Source organism: Oncorhynchus mykiss, chromosome 10 (assembly GCF_057628025.1).
Source record: "Oncorhynchus mykiss isolate SJ-2025 chromosome 10, ASM5762802v1, whole genome shotgun sequence".
Taxonomy (NCBI): Eukaryota; Metazoa; Chordata; class Actinopteri; order Salmoniformes; family Salmonidae; genus Oncorhynchus; species Oncorhynchus mykiss.
In genome coordinates, this window is record NC_143031.1 from 52,400,542 (window position 1) to 52,419,986 (window position 19,445).

Below are 19,445 nucleotides of genomic sequence, written 5' to 3' on the forward strand. Positions count from 1 at the left end.
TCTCACAGCCTTACCTTAGTCTTGTGTATATCCATCTTATCCATGCAGACGCCCCTCATACACAACTTTCCATCCCCACAGGCGGTGCCATCAGCCCAGGGGAAGTGACGTGTCTGACACACCAGCTGGCCCCGGGACTTCCCTGTACACCAGAGCCGACCACAGGGCGGCTGCATGAAGGGACAGGGCTTGGAGCCATCTCCGAAGGCCAGCTCACACTGCCGGTCCAGGCTGTAGGAGGATCCAGGGAGGACTTCAGGCAGGGCCAGAGGCTTCAGGGGCTGATCCAGCAGACACTCACCTAGTGAACAGAGAGAGAGAAATACAGGCCATGAGTTACACAGCTACACCAACAGAGGTTTTTTTACTCCAACTCTTAGTAAGGCTGAGCTTACTGTATTTCAAGTGCCTTCAATTCAAGTGTTTAACTGCTCTGTCTTTTTGCAACCTTTCTCTATTTTTCTGTAGTGAAACACTTTGCACGTGAGGATTAGGATTTTCAAAAGTTTGTGTGAGTAGGTACGTGTGTATCTCTGCGTGTGTGCACGTGTGTGCAGATTAAACAAGTGCACAGCCTCTCAGCCAGTCACCCAGTTGTGACCCTGTGACGTCGACCCCTTTGAAGACGGCGCTTCAGAAACTGCTGATGGTTCATTACACTTAGCTGTTAAAGACCAAACACACACACAGGAGGTGATACGTCTACCTCCTAAAACATACACACGCAATTTCTTGACTCGGCCAAGTCTAGTTTAACCCATTAGTGTGCTGTTCCATAGACGTCTGCCTAGTGTCTGCCTAATGTCTGCCTCTGCCCTGCTGAGTAGAGTAACGATCACACACACACACAAGCACACAGACATGCACACACACATGTGAACGCACAGACATATACAGAGACACATGACCACACACACACACAAACAGATATATGCAAATTCATTGACCTAAGGCTAGGGTTGCAAAGGGTCGGAATCTTTCTGGTGAAATAGCAGCTTACAGCAAAGTGTGTTTAAATGATTTCCAACTTGTTAACAATTTCTGCTAGTTAGTTTTTGCTACCATGTGGGTTTTAGCTTGCTAACTGAGGAGTGTGCTAACTGCTAACTGAGGAGTGTGTTAATTCACCTGTTTCCATACATCCCATTCATTTTAAAACATTTATCTTACAAAGCAGTTGTTTAATCTAACTGCTGAACTATTTATCTATCCATGGAATTGTATTTGTTGTTTTTTTTACTCATTTTTTTCTAATCTTTACAGGAAAATCCACAGGCACTATCTGATTGATGTGTGGAGACATTTCACTGCAGCTAATGTAGAAGGAAAAGCTGTGTACATTTGCAAATACTGTGCCAAATCATATGTGAAGAATGCAACAAAGATGCAGAATCATCTGGTGAAGTGCATAAAGTTCCCTCAGCGCTCACAACAAGCAACCTCTGACAAAGGTCCCTCTACTTATATTTGAAGGGGAAATTATGAATCGGACATCTTATCGATAGCAACAGCTCATGGTCCTCCTGGAATCAGATATTTTTTTGACTCAATGGAGGAATGTAGTCAGAGAAATGCTGATGAATGTCTTGCTCGAGATGTGTATGCAACTGGTTCACCTCTGATACTCACAGGCAATGTGTATTGGAAGAGATTTCTGAATGTTCTTCGCCCAGCATACACCCCTCCAACCAGACATGCTTTATCCACTCATTTGCTGACTTCAACAGAGTTCAAGTGAAGGTCAAGCAAATCATAGAGAAAGCAAACTGTATTGCATTCATCTCTGAGGTGGTTGAATGTTCGTGGGCAAGGAATAATTAACTACATCATCTCCACCCCTCAACCAGTATTCTACAAGAGCACAGACACAAGGTACAACAGACACACCGGTCTCTACATAGCAGATGAGCTGAAGGCAGTCATCAATGACCTTGGACCACAGAAGGTATTTGCACAGGTGACAGACAATGCTGCGAACATGAAGGCTGCTTGGTCTAGAGAGGAGGAGTCCTACCCTCACATCATACCCATTCGCTGTGCTGCTCATGTATTGAATCTGCTCCTCAAGGACATCATGGCACTGAAAACAATGGATACACTCTACAAGAGAACCAAGGAAATAATTAGGTATGTGAAGGGTCATCAATTAGAGCAGCAATCTACCTCACTAAGCAAAGTGAGAAGAATAAGAGCACCACATTGAAGCTTCCCAGCAACACCCATTGGGGTGAAGTTATCATCATGTTTGACAGTCTCCTGGAGGGGAAAGAGTATCTCCAAGAAATGGCCATATCACAGTCTGCCGATATGGACAGCCCCATCAAGAGGATCCTCCTGGATGATATATTTTGGGAGAGAGTGGTAAGCAGCCTGAAACTCCTGAAACCTATAGCAGTAGCCATTGCACGGATTGAGGGAGACAATGCCATCCTGTCTGATGTTCAGACTCTACTTGCAGATGTAAGAGAAGAAATCCATACTGCCCTGCCCACTTCACTGTTGCTCCAAGCAGAGGACACTGCTGTTCTGAAATACATCAAAAAGCGTGACGACTTCTGCCTGAAGCCCATGCACGCCACAGCGTACATGTTGGACCCCAAGTTTACTGGTTAAAGCATCCTGTCTGGTGCAGAGATCAACAAGGCCTATGGTGTCATCACTACCGTGTCTCGCCACCTTTGCCTGGATAAGGGCAAGGTTCTTGGCAGTCTGGCGAAGTACACTTCCAAACAAGGGCTTTGGGATGGAGATGCAATATAGCAGTCGTGCCAACATATCTCATCAGCCACCTGGTGGAAGGGACTTTATGGATCTGAGGCTCTTTCCCCTGTGGCCTCCATCATCCTCCAAATCCTACCAACATCAGTCGCCTCAGAGCACAACTGGTTCTTGTTTGGGAACACACACACCAAAGCACACAACAGGCTGACCAACACAAGGGTTGAACAATTGGTGGCCATCCAGGCAAATTTGAGGCTTTTTGAGCCTGACAATGAGCCATCCTTGACAAAGTTGGAAAGTGACAGTGAAGATGAGGCCTCAGAGTCTGATGTTCAAGAGGTGGACATTGAGGAGGTCCAGGGAGAAGACATGGAAGTCTGAGAGGAAAACAACCAAAGTTTTTGTTTCTAAACTATCATTTTACAGATGTATGTTGAAAACATTTTTGGGAGATGCGATGGATCATTGGGGATCATTCAATATTCCCTTTCTTTTGTTGTTCAGTGAAATCATCCCACGTGTGAAGAGTCAACTAATTTAATTAAAGTCCAATTTGTTTCTTTCTATTGGAAGCATTTATCATTTGCAATTATGTCAACTTATGATAAGGTAAAAGGTTTATGTTTCTGTCTCCATGTGATATGGTAAATATATCCAATACAAAAAAAATCTAAATTTAAATGGTATTAATATTAATGTGCATATATTTCCAATAATTCCCATATATTACCGATAATTCCTATATATTCCCGTTAATTCCCATGGAATCTTTCCACCTCTGAATATTCCCCAAAATGTGCAACCCTACCTAAGACAGCACACCTGAGTGACAAAAGCCCTGCAGAGTGGAGTTACGATAAGAAGAAGAAGCACAGAGCAGAGGGCCTAGCTGTTTCCAGGAAAAGTCTAATAATAACTCAGGTTTGACAGGCATGTGTTACACAACATCAAAAGGCCAGACTGAATTGGAAGTGTCGGACGGTCTGTGACTTAGCACTCAGTGAGACTCTCCTAACTTCTCAATACACTCAAATCTAATTTTATTTGTCACATGCTTCGTAAACAAAAGGGGCATAATAACAGTGAAAGGCTTACTTACAGGACCTTCCCAACAATGCAGAGAGAAAGATTTAAAAAAAACATATATACAGTGCCTTGCGAAAGTATTCGGCCCCCTTGAACTTTGCGACCTTTTGCCACATTTCAGGCTTCAAACATAAATATATAAAACTGTATTTTTTTGTGAAGAATCAACAACAAGTGGGACACAATCATGAAGTGGAACGACATTTATTGGATATTTCAAACTTTTTTAACAAGTCAAAAACAGAAAAATTGGGCGTGCAAAATTATTCAGCCCCCTTAAGTTAATACTTTGTAGCGCCACCTTTTGCTGCGATTACAGCTGTAAGTCGCTTGGGGTATGTCTCTATCAGTTTTGCACATCGAGAGACTGACATTTTTTCCCATTCCTCCTTGCAAAACAGCTCGAGCTCAGTGAGGTTGGATGGAGAGCATTTGTGAACAGCAGTTTTCAGTTCTTTCCACAGATTCTCGATTGGATTCAGGTCTGGACTTTGACTTGGCCATTCTAACACCTGGATATGTTTATTTTTGAACCATTCCAATGTAGATTTTGCTTTATGTTTTGGATCATTGTCTTGTTGGAAGACAAATCTCCGTCCCAGTCTCAGGTCTTTTGCAGACTCCATCAGGTTTTCTTCCAGAATGATCCTGTATTTGGCTCCATCCATCTTCCCATCAATTTTAACCATCTTCCCTGTCCCTGCTGAAGAAAAGCAGGCCCAAACCATGATGCTGCCACCACCATGTTTGACAGTGGGGATGGTGTGTTCAGCTGTGTTGCTTTTACGCCAAACATAACGTTTTGCATTGTTGCCAAAAAGTTCAATTTTGGTTTCATCTGACCAGAGCACCTTCTTCCACATGTTTGGTGTGTCTCCCAGGTGGCTTGTGGCAAACTTTAAACAACACTTTTTATGGATATCTTTAAGAAATGGCTTTCTTCTTGCCACTCTTCCATAAAGGCCAGATTTGTGCAATATACAACTGATTGTTGTCCTATGGACAGAGTCTCCCACCTCAGCTGTAGATCTCTGCAGTTCATCCAGAGTGATCATGGGCCTCTTGGCTGCATCTCTGATCAGTCTTCTCCTTGTATGAGCTGAAAGTTTAGAGGGACGGCCAGGTCTTGGTAGATTTGCAGTGGTCTGATACTCCTTCCATTTCAATATTATCGCTTGCACAGTGCTCCTTGGGATGTTTAAAGCTTGGGAAATCTTTTTGTATCCAAATCCGGCTTTAAACTTCTTCACAACAGTATCTCGGACCTGCCTGGTGTGTTCCTTGTTCTTCATGTTGCTCTCTGCGCTTTTAACCGACCTCTTAGACTATCACAGTGCAGGTGCATTTATACGGAGACTTGATTACACACAGGTGGATTGTATTTATCATCATTAGTCATTTAGGTCAACATTGGATCATTCAGAGATCCTCACTGAACTTCTGGAGAGAGTTTGCTGCACTGAAAGTAAAGGGGCTGAATAATTTTGCACGCCCAATTTTTCCATTTTTGATTTGTTAAAAAAGTTTGAAATATCCAATAAATGTCGTTCCACTTCATGATTGTGTCCCACTTGTTGTTGATTCTTCACAAAAAAATACAGTTTTATATCTTTATGTTTGAAGCCTGAAATGTGGCAAAAGGTCGCAAAGTTCAAGGGGGCCGAATACTTTCGCAAGGCACTGTATATACATTATCATTCAAAAGTTTGGACACACCTACTCATTCAAGGCTTTTTCTTTATTTCACTATTTTCTACATTGTAGAATAATAGTGAAGACATCAAAACAATGAAATAACACATATGGAATCATGTAGTAACCAAAAAGGTGTTAAACAAAGGTTATAAAGTAGTCACTAGCCTTTCTTGATAATTCCTGCAATACAGCCTGTTCAGAACTTTGGTGAAGGTTTAAACCAGTTTGCAAGTGTTTTATTTCATTCTTTTCAGCCATTTTCTTTGGCCAAATGAAGTTCCAAATGCAATGTTGTGTTTGCTGTGATATTTTCCCTTTACCAATAACTTGACTTATGATATTACATTACCTTAAGTTTAGAAACGGTTTTGACAGTTTGGTGTGGTGTGATATGAAGGCAGTGTGAACTGGCACTCCAACTGTCTATGACAGTAGAACTTGAGGAAGAAAATTTTAGGCCTACCAAAGATTCTCCTATAATCTAACATACAATGCTTATCTTTATTAAAAAATATTAGGATAATACATTTACGAATTTAGCCTCCTATGTCTATATCTGTATAGCAGACGCAGTAGCCTATCTGACAAGGATAAATAAATGCATGTCGGTGTCATAGCATGCCACTGGCATATCTGTATCTCTCTCTCTGGGGCTAGGCCTAAGCATCTCTTCCTTTTACATTTTATTTAAAAATATTAATATCATAGAGTGGATGCATAAGTCTATAGGCCTATATGCATGCAATTCTCTGATGCATTTAGTGCTCAAATCTAACGGCTGAACCGTTAGGTGGACAATAATTATTTTAGGAAAGTAAAACTCAATAAAACCATTTGCTATAGTTTTGCATATGCTACACATTGAATATCAAAACATATAGAATAGTGTTTTTGTCATGGGGGATAAGGGTACCTAAGTATGGTTCTCAATCAGACACAACGATAGACAGCTGTCCCTGATGGAGAACCATACCAGGCCAATACATAGAAATACAAAACATAGAAAAGAGGTCATAGAATGCCCACCCTAGTCACACCCTGGCCTAACCAAAATAGAGAATAAAAAGTCTCTCTATGGCCAGGGCGTGACATTTGGCCAATAGCCCTAGGTTTTTGATGCCGCTGGCTGCGTGTGTGGATGCCCTAATGGGTTACTCCCCAATGCACATAGATGACCAATACATTTTTCAAATGAAAATGAAAATCGTCACTTGTCCAGCGCAGAGTTTCTGTTAGAAGGTAATAGCTGGCTTTTGGACGATAAAAACAATAGAAAAGGTGATAAATACAATTAGCACTGGCCAATTGTCCTGGAGAAGAAAAAAAATCACATTGCAAAAATAATCATTTTTAGCCTATTCATTGATGGAAAAACCAGTCAATACATTTGACCGGTCATGCTTATCGGTCTATGGGTTAATTTGCATAATTTTGTGGAATAAAATTGGCATGCAGTGGTTCCTCGATTAAAAGTTGTGTCATACTGCAGCACACCTTGCTGCAGCATTCTATGGCATGTTATTTAATTGTCAGCCATTTTTTATGTTAATGCAAGTTAGTGCTAGTTTGACCACCAGAGGGCAAGTTAGTGCTAGTTTGACCACCGAGGAAAATAAAAACGAAACCCTCAGGGTTTCCTTTAGGATGGAATGGAAAATATTGCACTGTACAACGTGACGGTCGGGAGTAGGCTACAGCATAAGAAGATTGTAGGATTCTAAATTAATATCTAAGGGGCATAACATTTCCGCACCCTAATTGTAGTGTGACCAATACTCCTTTCGCCTATGATAAGCCTACAGTATATCTAAAAAGATATATCTTAAGAATATCATGGAATATAATTGAACATTTTCGTTTCTCCATGCTTGTCTCATAGCAGCGAGAAACGGTGCTGAAATAGACGTCCACAGAGGGAAGGCTATTTATAATGATATTTTGTCGATTTTTTTTTATTTAAAACAACAGTGAGCGATTGTAATCTGAATAAAGGACAAAATATATAGCACTGCTAATGGCCATAACGATGATGTACAACGTAACCATGTGCGTTTGAAAGAGTATTTTCCAGTAAGCAACAATTTGTTTGCCTTCATTAGACAAATTTGTTCCAATATTTCTGTAATTCAGTGATTTATTCTCATAGTAATTCGTTATGGATCCAAAGCTAAATCAACATCTGCATTTTGAAAAAGTATTTTTATCATTATTTTATTAATGAAAGCATAAAGATGCTGATGAGGAAATACAGTACTGTAAAGTATATGCTTTTACATTTGGATAATAAAGCATTTAAAGCATTTTGAAGATATAAGCCACCTGCATTTGTTTATTAGGCCAATGTGCAGTCTGACAAGTAAGCATAGCCTACAATACATACTGTAGTAAACATGGGTAAGTGCCTAATTCCTTACATAAGGGAGAGCAGGCCATGTCCAGACTTTCTCGGTGACCTCAAGTACCTTCAATGATGGCTGTACTAGAGAATGCAGGCACAGGGAGACTGGGGTTCAATTCCCTGACGGGGAGGAAGGAGTAGGCTGTCCTTGTAAATAAGAATTTGTTCTTAACTGATTCCATATGTGTTATTTCATAGTTGTGATGTCTTCACTATTATTCTACAATGTAGAAAATAGTCAAAATAAAGAAACATCCTGGAATGATTAGGTGTGGCAAATTTAGATTGTTACTTGCTTAGTTAATTAGATTAATATTATGGTGTTTCTATTTCAAGAAAAAACAAAAAACCCTCTGGGTTTCCGTTAGGAAGGAATGGAGAATATGGCGCTGTACAACGTGACGGTCGGCAGTACAGTACTTGGCTATTTAGCTAAACAATCCCCATGTCATGTGGACAGGGCACGCGGGAGACCGGGGTTCAATACCCAGACGGGGAGGAAGGAATAGGCTGTTCTTGTAAATAAGAATTTGTTCTTACCTGACTTGCCTAGTTAAATAAAGGTTACACTAACAGCATAACACATCTGCGACCTAATTCTTTATTCTAACCAATATCCAAACGGAGATTAAGTGAAAATAAAAACCTCAACTGATTTATCAAGACCAGTCCCCATGCTTGTCTCAGAGCAGTGCAAAACGGTGCTAAAATAGTTGTAGGCTTTTGCTTCAAATCCTATATTGCTTCTAACTCCAATATGCTCTTTAAATAAATAAGACCTACACCACTTTAACAGCAAATTACTCAACACTAGTGAGACTCATGTCGCCTACGGTAGGCCTACACTAGATCGAAAAATATGACGTGACTCTCCGCCAATAATTACATATAGAGAGTTGAAGGATTCTAAGTTAAAACTAAAAGCCACCTCATGGGTCTCCTGGTAGCGGCCGGCACAGGTATCAAACCTGCATCTGTAGCAATGCATTTTACAATGTGGGAGCCCCCATCCACTCCGGAGCTCCCATCTACAAAGTATCAAAATACAGAGAGGTGTTGGTTAAGGTACATTGTCCTGCTAATAGCCCATAATGGTAGGCTCAAATAAAAAGTAATAATAAAAAGTAACACAATAAGAATAACAATAACAAGGCTATATACAGGGGGCACTGGTACCAAGTCAGTGTGCAGGGTACAGGCTACTTGAGGTCATCTGTAGGTGGGGGCGAAGTGACTATGCATAGGTAACAAACAAACTGCAAGTAGCAGCAGTGTACAAGATGTAAATTGTCCAGTGGGGATTTTTATGAATTGTTCAGCTGTCTAATGTCTTGGGGGTAGAAGCTGTTGAGGAGCCTTTTGGTCCTAGACTTGGCGCTCCGGTGCCATTTGCCGTACTGTAGCAGAGAAAGCGGTCTATAACTTGGGTGACTGGAGTCTCTGCCAATTTAATGGGCTTTCCTCTGACACTGCCTATTATATAGGTCCTGGATGGCAGGCAGTTTAGCCCCAGTGATGTACTGTGCTGTACACACTACCCTCTGTAGTGCCTTGCGTTCGGAAGCCGAGCAGTTGCCGTACCAGGCAGTGATGCAACCAGTCAGGATGTTCTCGAAGTTGCAGCTGTAGAACCTTTTGAGGATCTGAGGACCAATGCCAAATATGTTCAGTTTCCTGAGGGGGAATAGGCTTTGCCATGCCCTCTTCAAGACTGTCTTGGTGTGTTTGGACCATTCTAGTTTGTTGGTGATGTGGACACCAACGAACTTGAAGCTCTCAACCTGCTCCACTACAGCCCCTTCGATGAGAATAGGGGCGCCCCACCCTCCTTTTCCTGTAGTCCACAATCATCTCCTTAGTCTTGGTTAAGTTGAGGGATAGACTGTTATTCTGGCACCACCCAGCCAGGTCTCTGACCGCCTCCCTATAGGCTGTCTAGTCGTTGTCGATGATCAGGCCTACCACTGTTGTGTCGTCTGCAAACTTAATGATGGTGTTGGAGTCGTGCCTGGCCACGCAGTCATGGGTGAACAAGGAGTACAGGAGGGGACTGAGCACGCACTCGAGGGGCTCCAGTGATGAGGATCAGCGTGGCAGATGTGTTTCTACCTACCCTCACCACCTGGGGCGGCCCGTTAGGAAGTCCAGGATCCAGTTGCAGACAGAGGTGTTTAGTGCTAGGATCTTAGCTTAGTGATGAGCTTTGAGGGTACTATGGTGTTGAACACTGAGCTGTAGTCAATTAATAGCATTCTTACGTAGGTGTTCCTTTTGTCCAGGTGGGAAAGGACAGTGTGGAGTGCAACTTGGAGTGGGTCTAGGGTTTCTGGGATAATGGTGTTAATGTGAGCCATTACCAGCCTTTCAAAGCACTTCATGGCTACGGATGTAAGTGCTACGGGTCTGTAGTCATTTAAGCAGGTTGCCTTAGTGTTCTTGGGCAGAGGGACTATGGTGGTCTGCTTGAAACAGTGCCATGGAGATTTTCTGCCCATTAAAATAACATAAAATTGAAAGAAGGCCCATTTTATTGCTTCTTTAATCAGAACAACAGTTTTCAGCTGTGCTAACATAATTGCAAAAAGGTTTTCTAATGATCAATTAGCGTTTTAAAATGACAAACTTGGATTAGCTAGCACAACGTGCCATTGGAACACATGAGTAATGGTTGCTGATAATGGGCCTCTGTACACCTACGTAGATATTCCATTTAAAAAAATCCAGCTACAATAGTCATTTACAACATTAACAATGTCTACACTGTATTTCCAATCAATTTGATGTTATTTTAATGGACAAAAAATTTGCTTTTCTTTCAAAAACAAGGACATTTCTAGGTGACCCCAAACTTTTGAACGGTAGTGTATATTTGTTATGTAGGGTATCTTATTTAAGCCCAATCGTTGCTCAATAATTTGAAATGCAATCGCATGTTGAAAATCATTTTTCTGGCCACGATTAAAAACAGCAACAGAAAAATCTCATCTTGTAATTGTAGCGCGATTCCCTTTTGCCTTTCAAATGCATAGGCAATGGAAGGTAGGCTTCATCAGCGCGCCACACAACACTTTGCAATGTGCTGGAGGCAATACACATTTTGAAAAAGTATAGCTATTTGTTTGAAACCTGAAAGTTTTACTACATATTGTACTTTGCTTCAAGGTAGTCCCGGCAAAATCCGACCATATCTGTATAGGCAATTATATTATAAAGACTTCCATATGCCATTGAAACCAGTAGCCTATTTTTCTCATGTTCTATTGGTTTTCAACTTTCTTTAATTGTCCAGTAACCAAAGGCACAGTCCTAGTCATATTAGCAACCCATGCTAGTTGTTGCATCTTTAGATCTCCCCTCTTTCTAAATTTCGAAAGGATATTTTCATATCTGTCACTTTGACAATGGTATTTTCATGCTAATTGCATTATGAAACGAACATTCACGCGTAGCCTACTGTCTTGTGCACATTGTTGCGCTTATAATGTGAAGACACAGACTAATAGTGCATCAACATTTTCTGATCTGTTGCATCAGACTCATTGATTTTTGTATTTTTTTTATGTAGCCTAGGCCCAGTGTTGTGTTCGAGACCACCTAAAGCGAGACAAATTCAAGACCAAGACCGGAGAAAATCGAGTCCTGAGTCAAGACCAAGACCGGAGGGAGGTCGAGTCCGAGTTGACACCGAGACCGGGAGAGGGACAAGCAGGTTCGAGACCAATTCAATTCCAAGAACATAAAAAAGCGAGTCCCATTCAAGACCATAATTGGAATTATTTGTCCAGTATTTCTGCATATTTCAGAAGAACATATGGATTCTATAGACATTCAGAATGGTAAACAAATGCATGCTGAGGGCAATTATTACTAACCCAAACACAGCGGGGAACAATGAGGACCTTCTACGCCTTCAGAGGGCTAAGGATTTCTAATATAATAAAATCAAAAATAATTACAATTGTATTATTATTTTCAATCATGTTCTGATTTAATCTCTTCAGTTCAGATTTAGTCTTTGGTGAGATAAATCTACCTAGCTAATTCAGCCATTAGCTAGGCCATGGGAAGCTGGATAGAAGGCACATGCCATTCAACTGTATTAGGGCAACATTTGGGAGTGACAGTGGAATTGTCACGTTCTGACCTTTATTTCCTTTGTTTTGTATTTATTTAGTATGGTCAGGGCGTGAGTTGGGTGGGCAGTCTATGTTTGTTTTTCTATGATTTGGGTATTTCTATGTTTCGGCCTAGTATGGTTCTCAATCAGAGGCAGGTGTCATTAGTTGTCTCTGATTGAGAATCATACTTAGGTAGCCTTGGTTTCACTGTGTGTTTGTGGGTGATCTGTTCCTGTCTCTGTGTTTGCACCAGATAGGACTGTTTAGGTTTTCACTTTTCTTGTTTTGTTTAGTCTGTTCATGTATAGTTGTCTTTATTAAAAACATAAATAACCACCACGCTGCATTTTGGTCCGCTTCTCCTTCACCACAGGAAAACCCTTACAGGAATAAACCAATCACATTTTAATTTGTAATGGGTGGGACAGTTTTTACCAAAAATACTTATGGAAACTTCTGCCTTATCAAAGGCCAACAGATCACTGTGCAATAGCGAGCAGTAGTTTTCCCAGGGTCTAGCTAGCTATCCTTTGTTGTTGGCTAGTTTGCAGCGGCTGCAACAGGTGTTATCGAAGAGGATGTTGTTGCTAATTTGTTAGCTTCTCCCTTTTCAAGAATAACTTTTAACAAGAAGTTAACCTTTAACTGCAGTGGGCTAAATCAGGGTCACACAGAGTGATTCTTAGTAGTCTTAAAAAAAATGCATTTAAAAAAAGTATACACCTCACACATGGTTATGGACTTAAAAAAAAGACACTTATACCATGTCAGATATGGAACTAAAATGTATTCAAATTGTTGTTCGCATCCCAATATTACACTTTATTTACATCACAGAAGACTGAAATATAACAAAACTGTTTGACATAGAAACACTTTATCTTAATTTTATATTTATAATCTTTACTAATTACACAATTATTAAAATTATTAATATCCTTCCACCTTTGAGGCCAAAGAAGGCACTTTTGGTCATTGACTGCAGGGAAGGGTTGTTTCAAATGATTATCATCTGGTGAGTGGAACTGTGTTGTTGTTTTTTTGCTCAATCTGATTGGGTGGGCCTGGCAGGGCCCCAGTGGTTGGGCCTGTGTCCAACCAGGCCCACTCATGCCTATGCCCCTGATGCAAACAGCACATGATGACTGAAATCACAAATAGCCTACTAACCAAGACATCAGACTAACATTTTTTAATACCTGGTTTGCATACCCATTGTTGCCTTAGTTAGCATTTATTGGTAGATATCATAAGTTGAAACGTCTTTCCTACCTACCAGCTGTGGGTGACATTCTTCTGTGAGCTGCTCCATACCAAAACCAGTTAAGAGCTGCGCGCTCTTGCTGCCTGCCTGCAGATGATATTTTGCTGAAACTAGGCTATGTGAGCAGCGTGCATGTGAATATATTTCACGTGTTTTGCAATTGTGTAGGCAGGATTCCACTATTGTATTACATACTTGATATTGTATACCTCTACTACACTACTTTGTTACACATAACTGGGGATTAAGAAGTGAGTAAATGCAATGCCCACTGAAAGAAAAGTGGGTATACGGCATATACCTGCATTTAAAAACTGGATGGTTTGAGCCCTGACAGCCTTGATATATCAGGCCATATACCACGGGTATGACAAAAACATGTATTTTTACTGCTCTAATTACATTGGTAACCAGTTTATAAAAGCAATAAGGCACCTCGGGGGTTTGTGATATATGGCCAATATACCACGGCTAAGGGCTGTTGAGTCCACCCCCCACCCTGTTGAGTCCACCTGTCTTATTGCTTAAATATCCCCCACTACACCACTGGCTTAAATAGCCCCTGCTATCCATACATTTTTTTTATTCTTCACCTGGGGATCATCTGTTTTACAAAATGTGCACTCTCCTACGTACATGAGTGCGCTGGTATTACCGTTGCTGTCTTTTCAGCATCACCAACCTGTCACACAATGAAGGCCTAGGTCCAATAGGTTCGCCACTGCGCAAACATGTCTATAATAGATATAAAGACTGCAGGAATTAATGTTTCAAGAAAGGAGTGTGTATATTTGGCCTGGCAAAGCGGTTGTATGCGCTTATTAAATGGAGGCTGATAATTATGTGTTTTTTACTCGCTGGTCTCCGCTGACTGAGTACAAATGTCTCTGACAGGACAAGACCGAGACACTAAAAATGTGGTCTCAAGAACGGTCACAGTCTCCAGTATTACAACACTGCCTAGACCTACTGATTGTATGAATTTGGGTTCTATTGTCCAACATGTGTCCCAGTGTCTTCTGGGGTCTTTGACAACTTTTAGGACCTTTCTCCACTGCCTGGTATAGAGGTCCTTGAAGGTCTTAACCTGCTCCACTACAGCCCCGTCGATGTGGATGGGGGCATGATCAGCCCTCCGTTTCCTGTAGTCCACGATCAGCGCTCTTGTCTTGCTGACATTTTTTTCTTTTTTTATTTAACCTTTAACTAGGCAAGGAGAGGTAAGGTTCTCCTGATACCACACTTCCAGGTCACTGACCTCCTCCTTATAGGCTGTCTCATCATCTTTGGTGATCAGAGCTGCCACCGTTGTGTAGTCATCATCAGTAAACTTAATGATGGTGTTGAAGTCATGCATGGCCACGCAGTCATGGGTGAACAGGGAGTACAGGAGGTGACTAAGCACATACCCCTGAGGAGCCCATGTGTTGAGGGTCAGTGTGGCGGTTGTACTGTTGCCTATGCTCATCACCTGCGGGCGGCCTGTCAGGAAGTCCAGGATCAAGTTGCAGAGGGAGGTGTTCAGTCCCAGGGTCCTGAGCTTAGTGATGAGCTTGAAGGGCACCATGGTGTTTTAGTCGATGAACAACATTTGCACATAGGTGTTCCTCTTGTCCAGGTGGGAGAAGGCAGTGTGGAGTGCAATAGAGATTGAATCATCTGTGAATCTGTTGGGGCGGTATGCAAAGTGGGTCCAGGGTGTCTCAGATGATGGTGTTGATGTGAGCCATGCATTTCATGGCTACAGATGTGAGTGCTACGGGGCGATAGTCAATTAGACAGGTTACCTTGGCGTTCTTGGGCACAGGGAATATGGTGGTCTGCATGAAACATGTAGGTATTATAGACTTTGTCAGGGAGAGTTTGAAAATGTCAGTGAAGACACTTGCCAGCTAGTCAGCCCATGCTCTGAGTACACATCCTGGTAATCCGGCCTTGTGAATGTTAATCTGTTTAAAGGAATGACTCATATTGGCTACGGAGAGTGAGATCACACAGCCGTCTGGAACAGCTGGTGCTCTCATGCATGTTTCAGTGTTGCTTGCCTTGAAGCGAGCATAGAAGACGTTTAGCTCATCTGGTAGGCTCGTGTCACGGGGCAGTTCGCGGCTGGTTTTCCCTTTGTAATCCGTGATAGTTTGCAAGCCCTGCCAAGTCCGACGTGCGTCAGAGCCGGCGTAGTAGGATTCGATCTTAGTCTTGTATTGATGCTTTTCCTGTTTGATGGCTCATCAAAGGTTGAAGAGGGATTTCTTATGAGCGTCCGGATAATGTCCCACTCCTTGAAAGCGGCAGCTCTAGCCTTTAGCTCAGTGAGGTCGTACAAGAATCCATGGCATGCCTGTAATCCATGGTTTCTGGTTGGGATATGTACGTACGGTGGGGACGACGTCATTGATGCACTTATTAATGAAGCTGGTGACTGATGTGGTACACTCATCAATGTCATTGGATGAATACCGGAATATATTTCAGTCTGTGCTAGCGAAACAGTCCTGCTGTGTTTCATCCGCTTCATCGGACCACTTCCACATTGGTTCTTCCTGTTTCAGTTTTTTGCTTGTAAGTAGGAATCAGGGAGGGCGAGGGAGAGCCTTGTATATGTTTCTGTGTGTCGAGTAAAGGTGATCTAGAATTTTGTGGCCTCTAGTTGCACAGGTGACATGCTGGTAAAAATTAGGTAAACGTATTTCAGTTTCCTTGCATTAAAATCACTGGCCACGAAAATCGCCACTTCTGGGTGTACATTTTCTTGTTTGAATATGGCCCTATACAGGTTGTTGAGTGCAGTCTTGATGCTAGCATCGGTTTGTGGTGGTAAATAGACGGCTACCAAAAATATAGATGAAAACTCTTTTGGTAAATAGTATGGTCTGCAGCTTACCATAAGGTATTCTAACTCAGGCGAGCAAAAACTTGAGACTTCCTTAACATTAGAGAACACGCACCAGCTGTTTTTAACAAAGAGACACACACTCCTAATGTCTCAAGGCACTCCTAACTTGCGTGCGTGCTTGTGCTACTTTGAACCAGCCATTGTCGTTGTCTACTTTTCTCTGTCCTGAGGAAAAATGTCATGTAATGGCCATGAAAACAGAATGGAACGAACAGAGCATTTTTCTTCTATTCTATTTTAACCTATGTGGAAAGTATTGAGGACTACACCTAGCTGCCCAAACCACTGTGGTGGTTCTTCGTATAACAGCCTCTCTAATTTGGGACAGATGGTCAGGATAGCAGGCCTTGAAATAACAGTTTGTCACTGATCTGGGTCCAGACCTTGTGGTTTGCCCTGCTTGGCACAAGCTCCATATTCAAGAGAGTAGGATTAGGATGTCTGCAGAGAGAGTTCTCTCTCTCATTGTCTGTAATGTAACATTTTGTGAGTGCCTCCAACGTTACAGTGAGTGTAGGCTGTCTGGTCTGTGCACATGTCCCATTTAGAGTTATCTGATACGTGATTCGTCTTTACGACAGAGATAACTATAGCTGTTGTTACCCCATCAGGTCATATTCATGGCTGAGAGGTTATTATATTCTTGGACTATTTGAAGACGTATAATCATTATGTTAAGCAGTATGTATATATGTCTAAAACACATTTCCCTTTCAGGGACAATAACTACCATCTTTATCTATTTGATCTTATCAGGCGGAATTTAGAAAAATAAAGAGACAAATGTCTGCTTTGCGAAGTAAGTCAGCCTGCTCCTTGACAACCGCAGGCTTCATAGCCCCTTAGTTACTGACCCTGTGGCAACAGATAACAGGCTAGACTGTGTGACTCTGTTTGTGACAGGGACACAACAGGAACAGAACAGGCTCTGTGATTATGTGCTCAGCAGCACGTAAGGATGGGCATGTGTTCTCTCAATGTGATCAGCCATCAGCAGTCCTGGTGCCAACACAACACAAGATGTTTGTACTGTATGTTGTCAACCAATGAGTGTGTTATAAGGGGTGCCTGAAGCACCACAGTGAGACTGAGTTCAGCTGAGTCTCACTCACACCTCTTTATCAAACACTCTCCCTACATTCCTTCCTCTTGTTCTACACAACAAGGGTCAGGGGTTAGGGGTCAGAAGGTAAGAGTCACGATGACTCACCATTTCCACTGTCCAGGCAGTTTACCAACCTTGTAGGGTTTTCCCACATATTACACAAGATAAATGGGTTAAGGGTTTGCCCACTTTTTTACCGGCAGCACTCAAGGGTTACCCAAATATCTCTTTACCACTACCACACCTTAGTACGGGTCAGGTATGTGCTGTGCGTACATGCCTATGTGTGTGCGTCAGGGGTCAGAGGTTCTGCTGACTCACCATGTCCGCTGTCCAGGAAGTCAGTGATGATGGCTGCGCTGCAGTGGGACCAGGGGCTGGTCCTGTTGATCTGGATCAGGGTAGGGGACATCATGTGGTTGTCCTTCAGCTTCCCAAACGTCTCCTCACACGCCTTCACATTGTCATGCGGCATGTTGAACACGTGGCCTATAGCAGGAAGAGGAAGAAGGGAGACAGTAATGTCTCATTCATCTTTGTTATTCAATAAATTACTTACTGGATTTACTTGGGCAGCATAGGTCATATACCTTGCCGTCAACTGGCTTGTTGTTTTTGTCAGTCAATAAACACTGGACATTTACAAAAATTATTTCATGGTTGCTCAGGTATTGTGAAAGGAGGTGATACCGTCAACAGTTTTGTCTTTGTTTGACCGTTTTTACAGCTTTACATTCACATAAAAATACAATGAGAATCTGCATAGATATCGGTCTTCCTTTCCTTCAAACTAAAAAGTGGAAATCTGGATCATTTTTAGTAACTATTCTTGTCACACTGACAAAACAGCAACTTTGGGTTCTCAATTACTGTGCCAGGGGGGTTTGGAGAGGACAGCAGGTTTGGGTGAATGGGTTCACCCCATTGAGTCAATTCAGTCAATTCAGGAAGTAAACTGAACGTTCAATTCCAACCCTGGAGGACGGACTAAGGTGATGGGACAGAGCACTCACCAAGCTCGTGAGCAGTGGTGAAGGCGGAGGGCAGACCGTCGTCTTCTATCACAGAGCAGCTTCTCTTTGGGTCACACATGGTGCCCACGTCAGCCATGCCCAGGGTGTCACAGGTGGAGGCTCCACACAGGTCCTGGACAGGAGATAACACACACACCACACACTGGTCAGACAAACACACTCATCTCTCCCATTACACATGGTAATAACATTTCTATTGCTGTTCTGAGATTTAACTAGGATATTCACTTGCTGTCAAGCTAATTTGACCCTCTTACTTGTCGTGCTTTTAATACCTTGAAAGAGGTAGACCACAGTACTATATATAGTGATTATACTGTGTGTCATCAAATCAAATTGTATTTGTCACATACACATGGTTAGCAGATGTTAATGCTGTGACAAACCATTCTAATATGTCTGCTTTGGCTTGCCATACGTTCTCCCAATAGGCATTGCTTTCTGGAAACCCCCACTACACATTCAATCTACCTGTACTTGAGTTAATGAAAATGCCTCCAATTGTTCTGCCAAGTAGCAAAGTTTACAATTTACCTATATTTCTGCACCACACTGTTTTAAACACAATGTATGTTAGTGAGTAAGGACCCATTGGGACCTCATTAACACAGGCCTCACTGACAACCAGGCAGTACCTAAACAACCCATGGAGCAATGCCTTTCTGCCCAGTTTGTATTATTCTGTAAATACATCTGTGAAACTAAATTTAGTATGATACAGTATGTTACGTTATGTCGGGTTACATAATGAATGGAAAAGCAATCGTACAATATCATACAAATTAGAGGATGTATAGTATCATACATTTTACCTGGTCGTACAGTAGCATACGAATTGGATGACGGAAGTTATCACACATCTGGGAGGACATATAGTATTATACATCTTTCTCTGAGACCAGGTTGATTGTTGCATGTAACAACAAAGTAGAAATACGGGGAGAATTTACGTTGTTGGTTTGGGGAACTAACAACAAAGGTTAGGATAAATTACGTGAAAGGTTAGGGGAACTAAAACAAAACTGTAAGGTGAATTTAAGTAGTAGTTTAGGTGAATTGGTTTAAAGTTTAGAATAAAGGTTAGGGGAAGGGTTAGCTAAAATAATACAGTTGTTCCCGACATGACTC

General features: G+C 41.9%; 1 protein-coding gene and 2 long non-coding RNA genes across 10 annotated transcripts in view; 1 reads left to right on the plus strand and 2 right to left on the minus strand.

Annotated features, from left to right (window-relative positions):
* LOC149980063 (uncharacterized) overlaps nucleotides 1–3,287 on the plus strand; it is a 145,175-nt gene extending 141,888 nt beyond the window's left edge. For 3 of the 8 annotated variants that reach the window (XR_016483806.1, XR_016483807.1, XR_016483813.1), the window contains one exon: nucleotides 82–3,287. This is a non-coding gene — a long non-coding RNA (uncharacterized LOC149980063). The remainder of the gene's footprint in view (nucleotides 1–81) is intronic. The other 5 variants (XR_016483812.1, XR_016483808.1, XR_016483809.1 and 2 more) reach the window with 5 other exon arrangements.
* The window catches only part of LOC149980064 (uncharacterized), a 200,878-nt gene that overhangs the window by 109,498 nt on the left and 71,935 nt on the right, over nucleotides 1–19,445 (minus strand). The gene's annotated exons all lie outside the window — the stretch shown is intronic.
* Nucleotides 1–19,445, minus strand: part of adamts15a (ADAM metallopeptidase with thrombospondin type 1 motif, 15a) — a 34,446-nt gene that overhangs the window by 7,846 nt on the left and 7,155 nt on the right. The window contains exons 2-4 of the mRNA XM_021618976.3: nucleotides 18,297–18,429; nucleotides 17,605–17,772; nucleotides 15–301 (exon numbers count right to left, since the gene is read on the minus strand). Coding sequence (XP_021474651.3) covers nucleotides 15–301; nucleotides 17,605–17,772; nucleotides 18,297–18,429 — 588 coding nt within the window. The remainder of the gene's footprint in view (nucleotides 1–14; nucleotides 302–17,604; nucleotides 17,773–18,296; nucleotides 18,430–19,445) is intronic.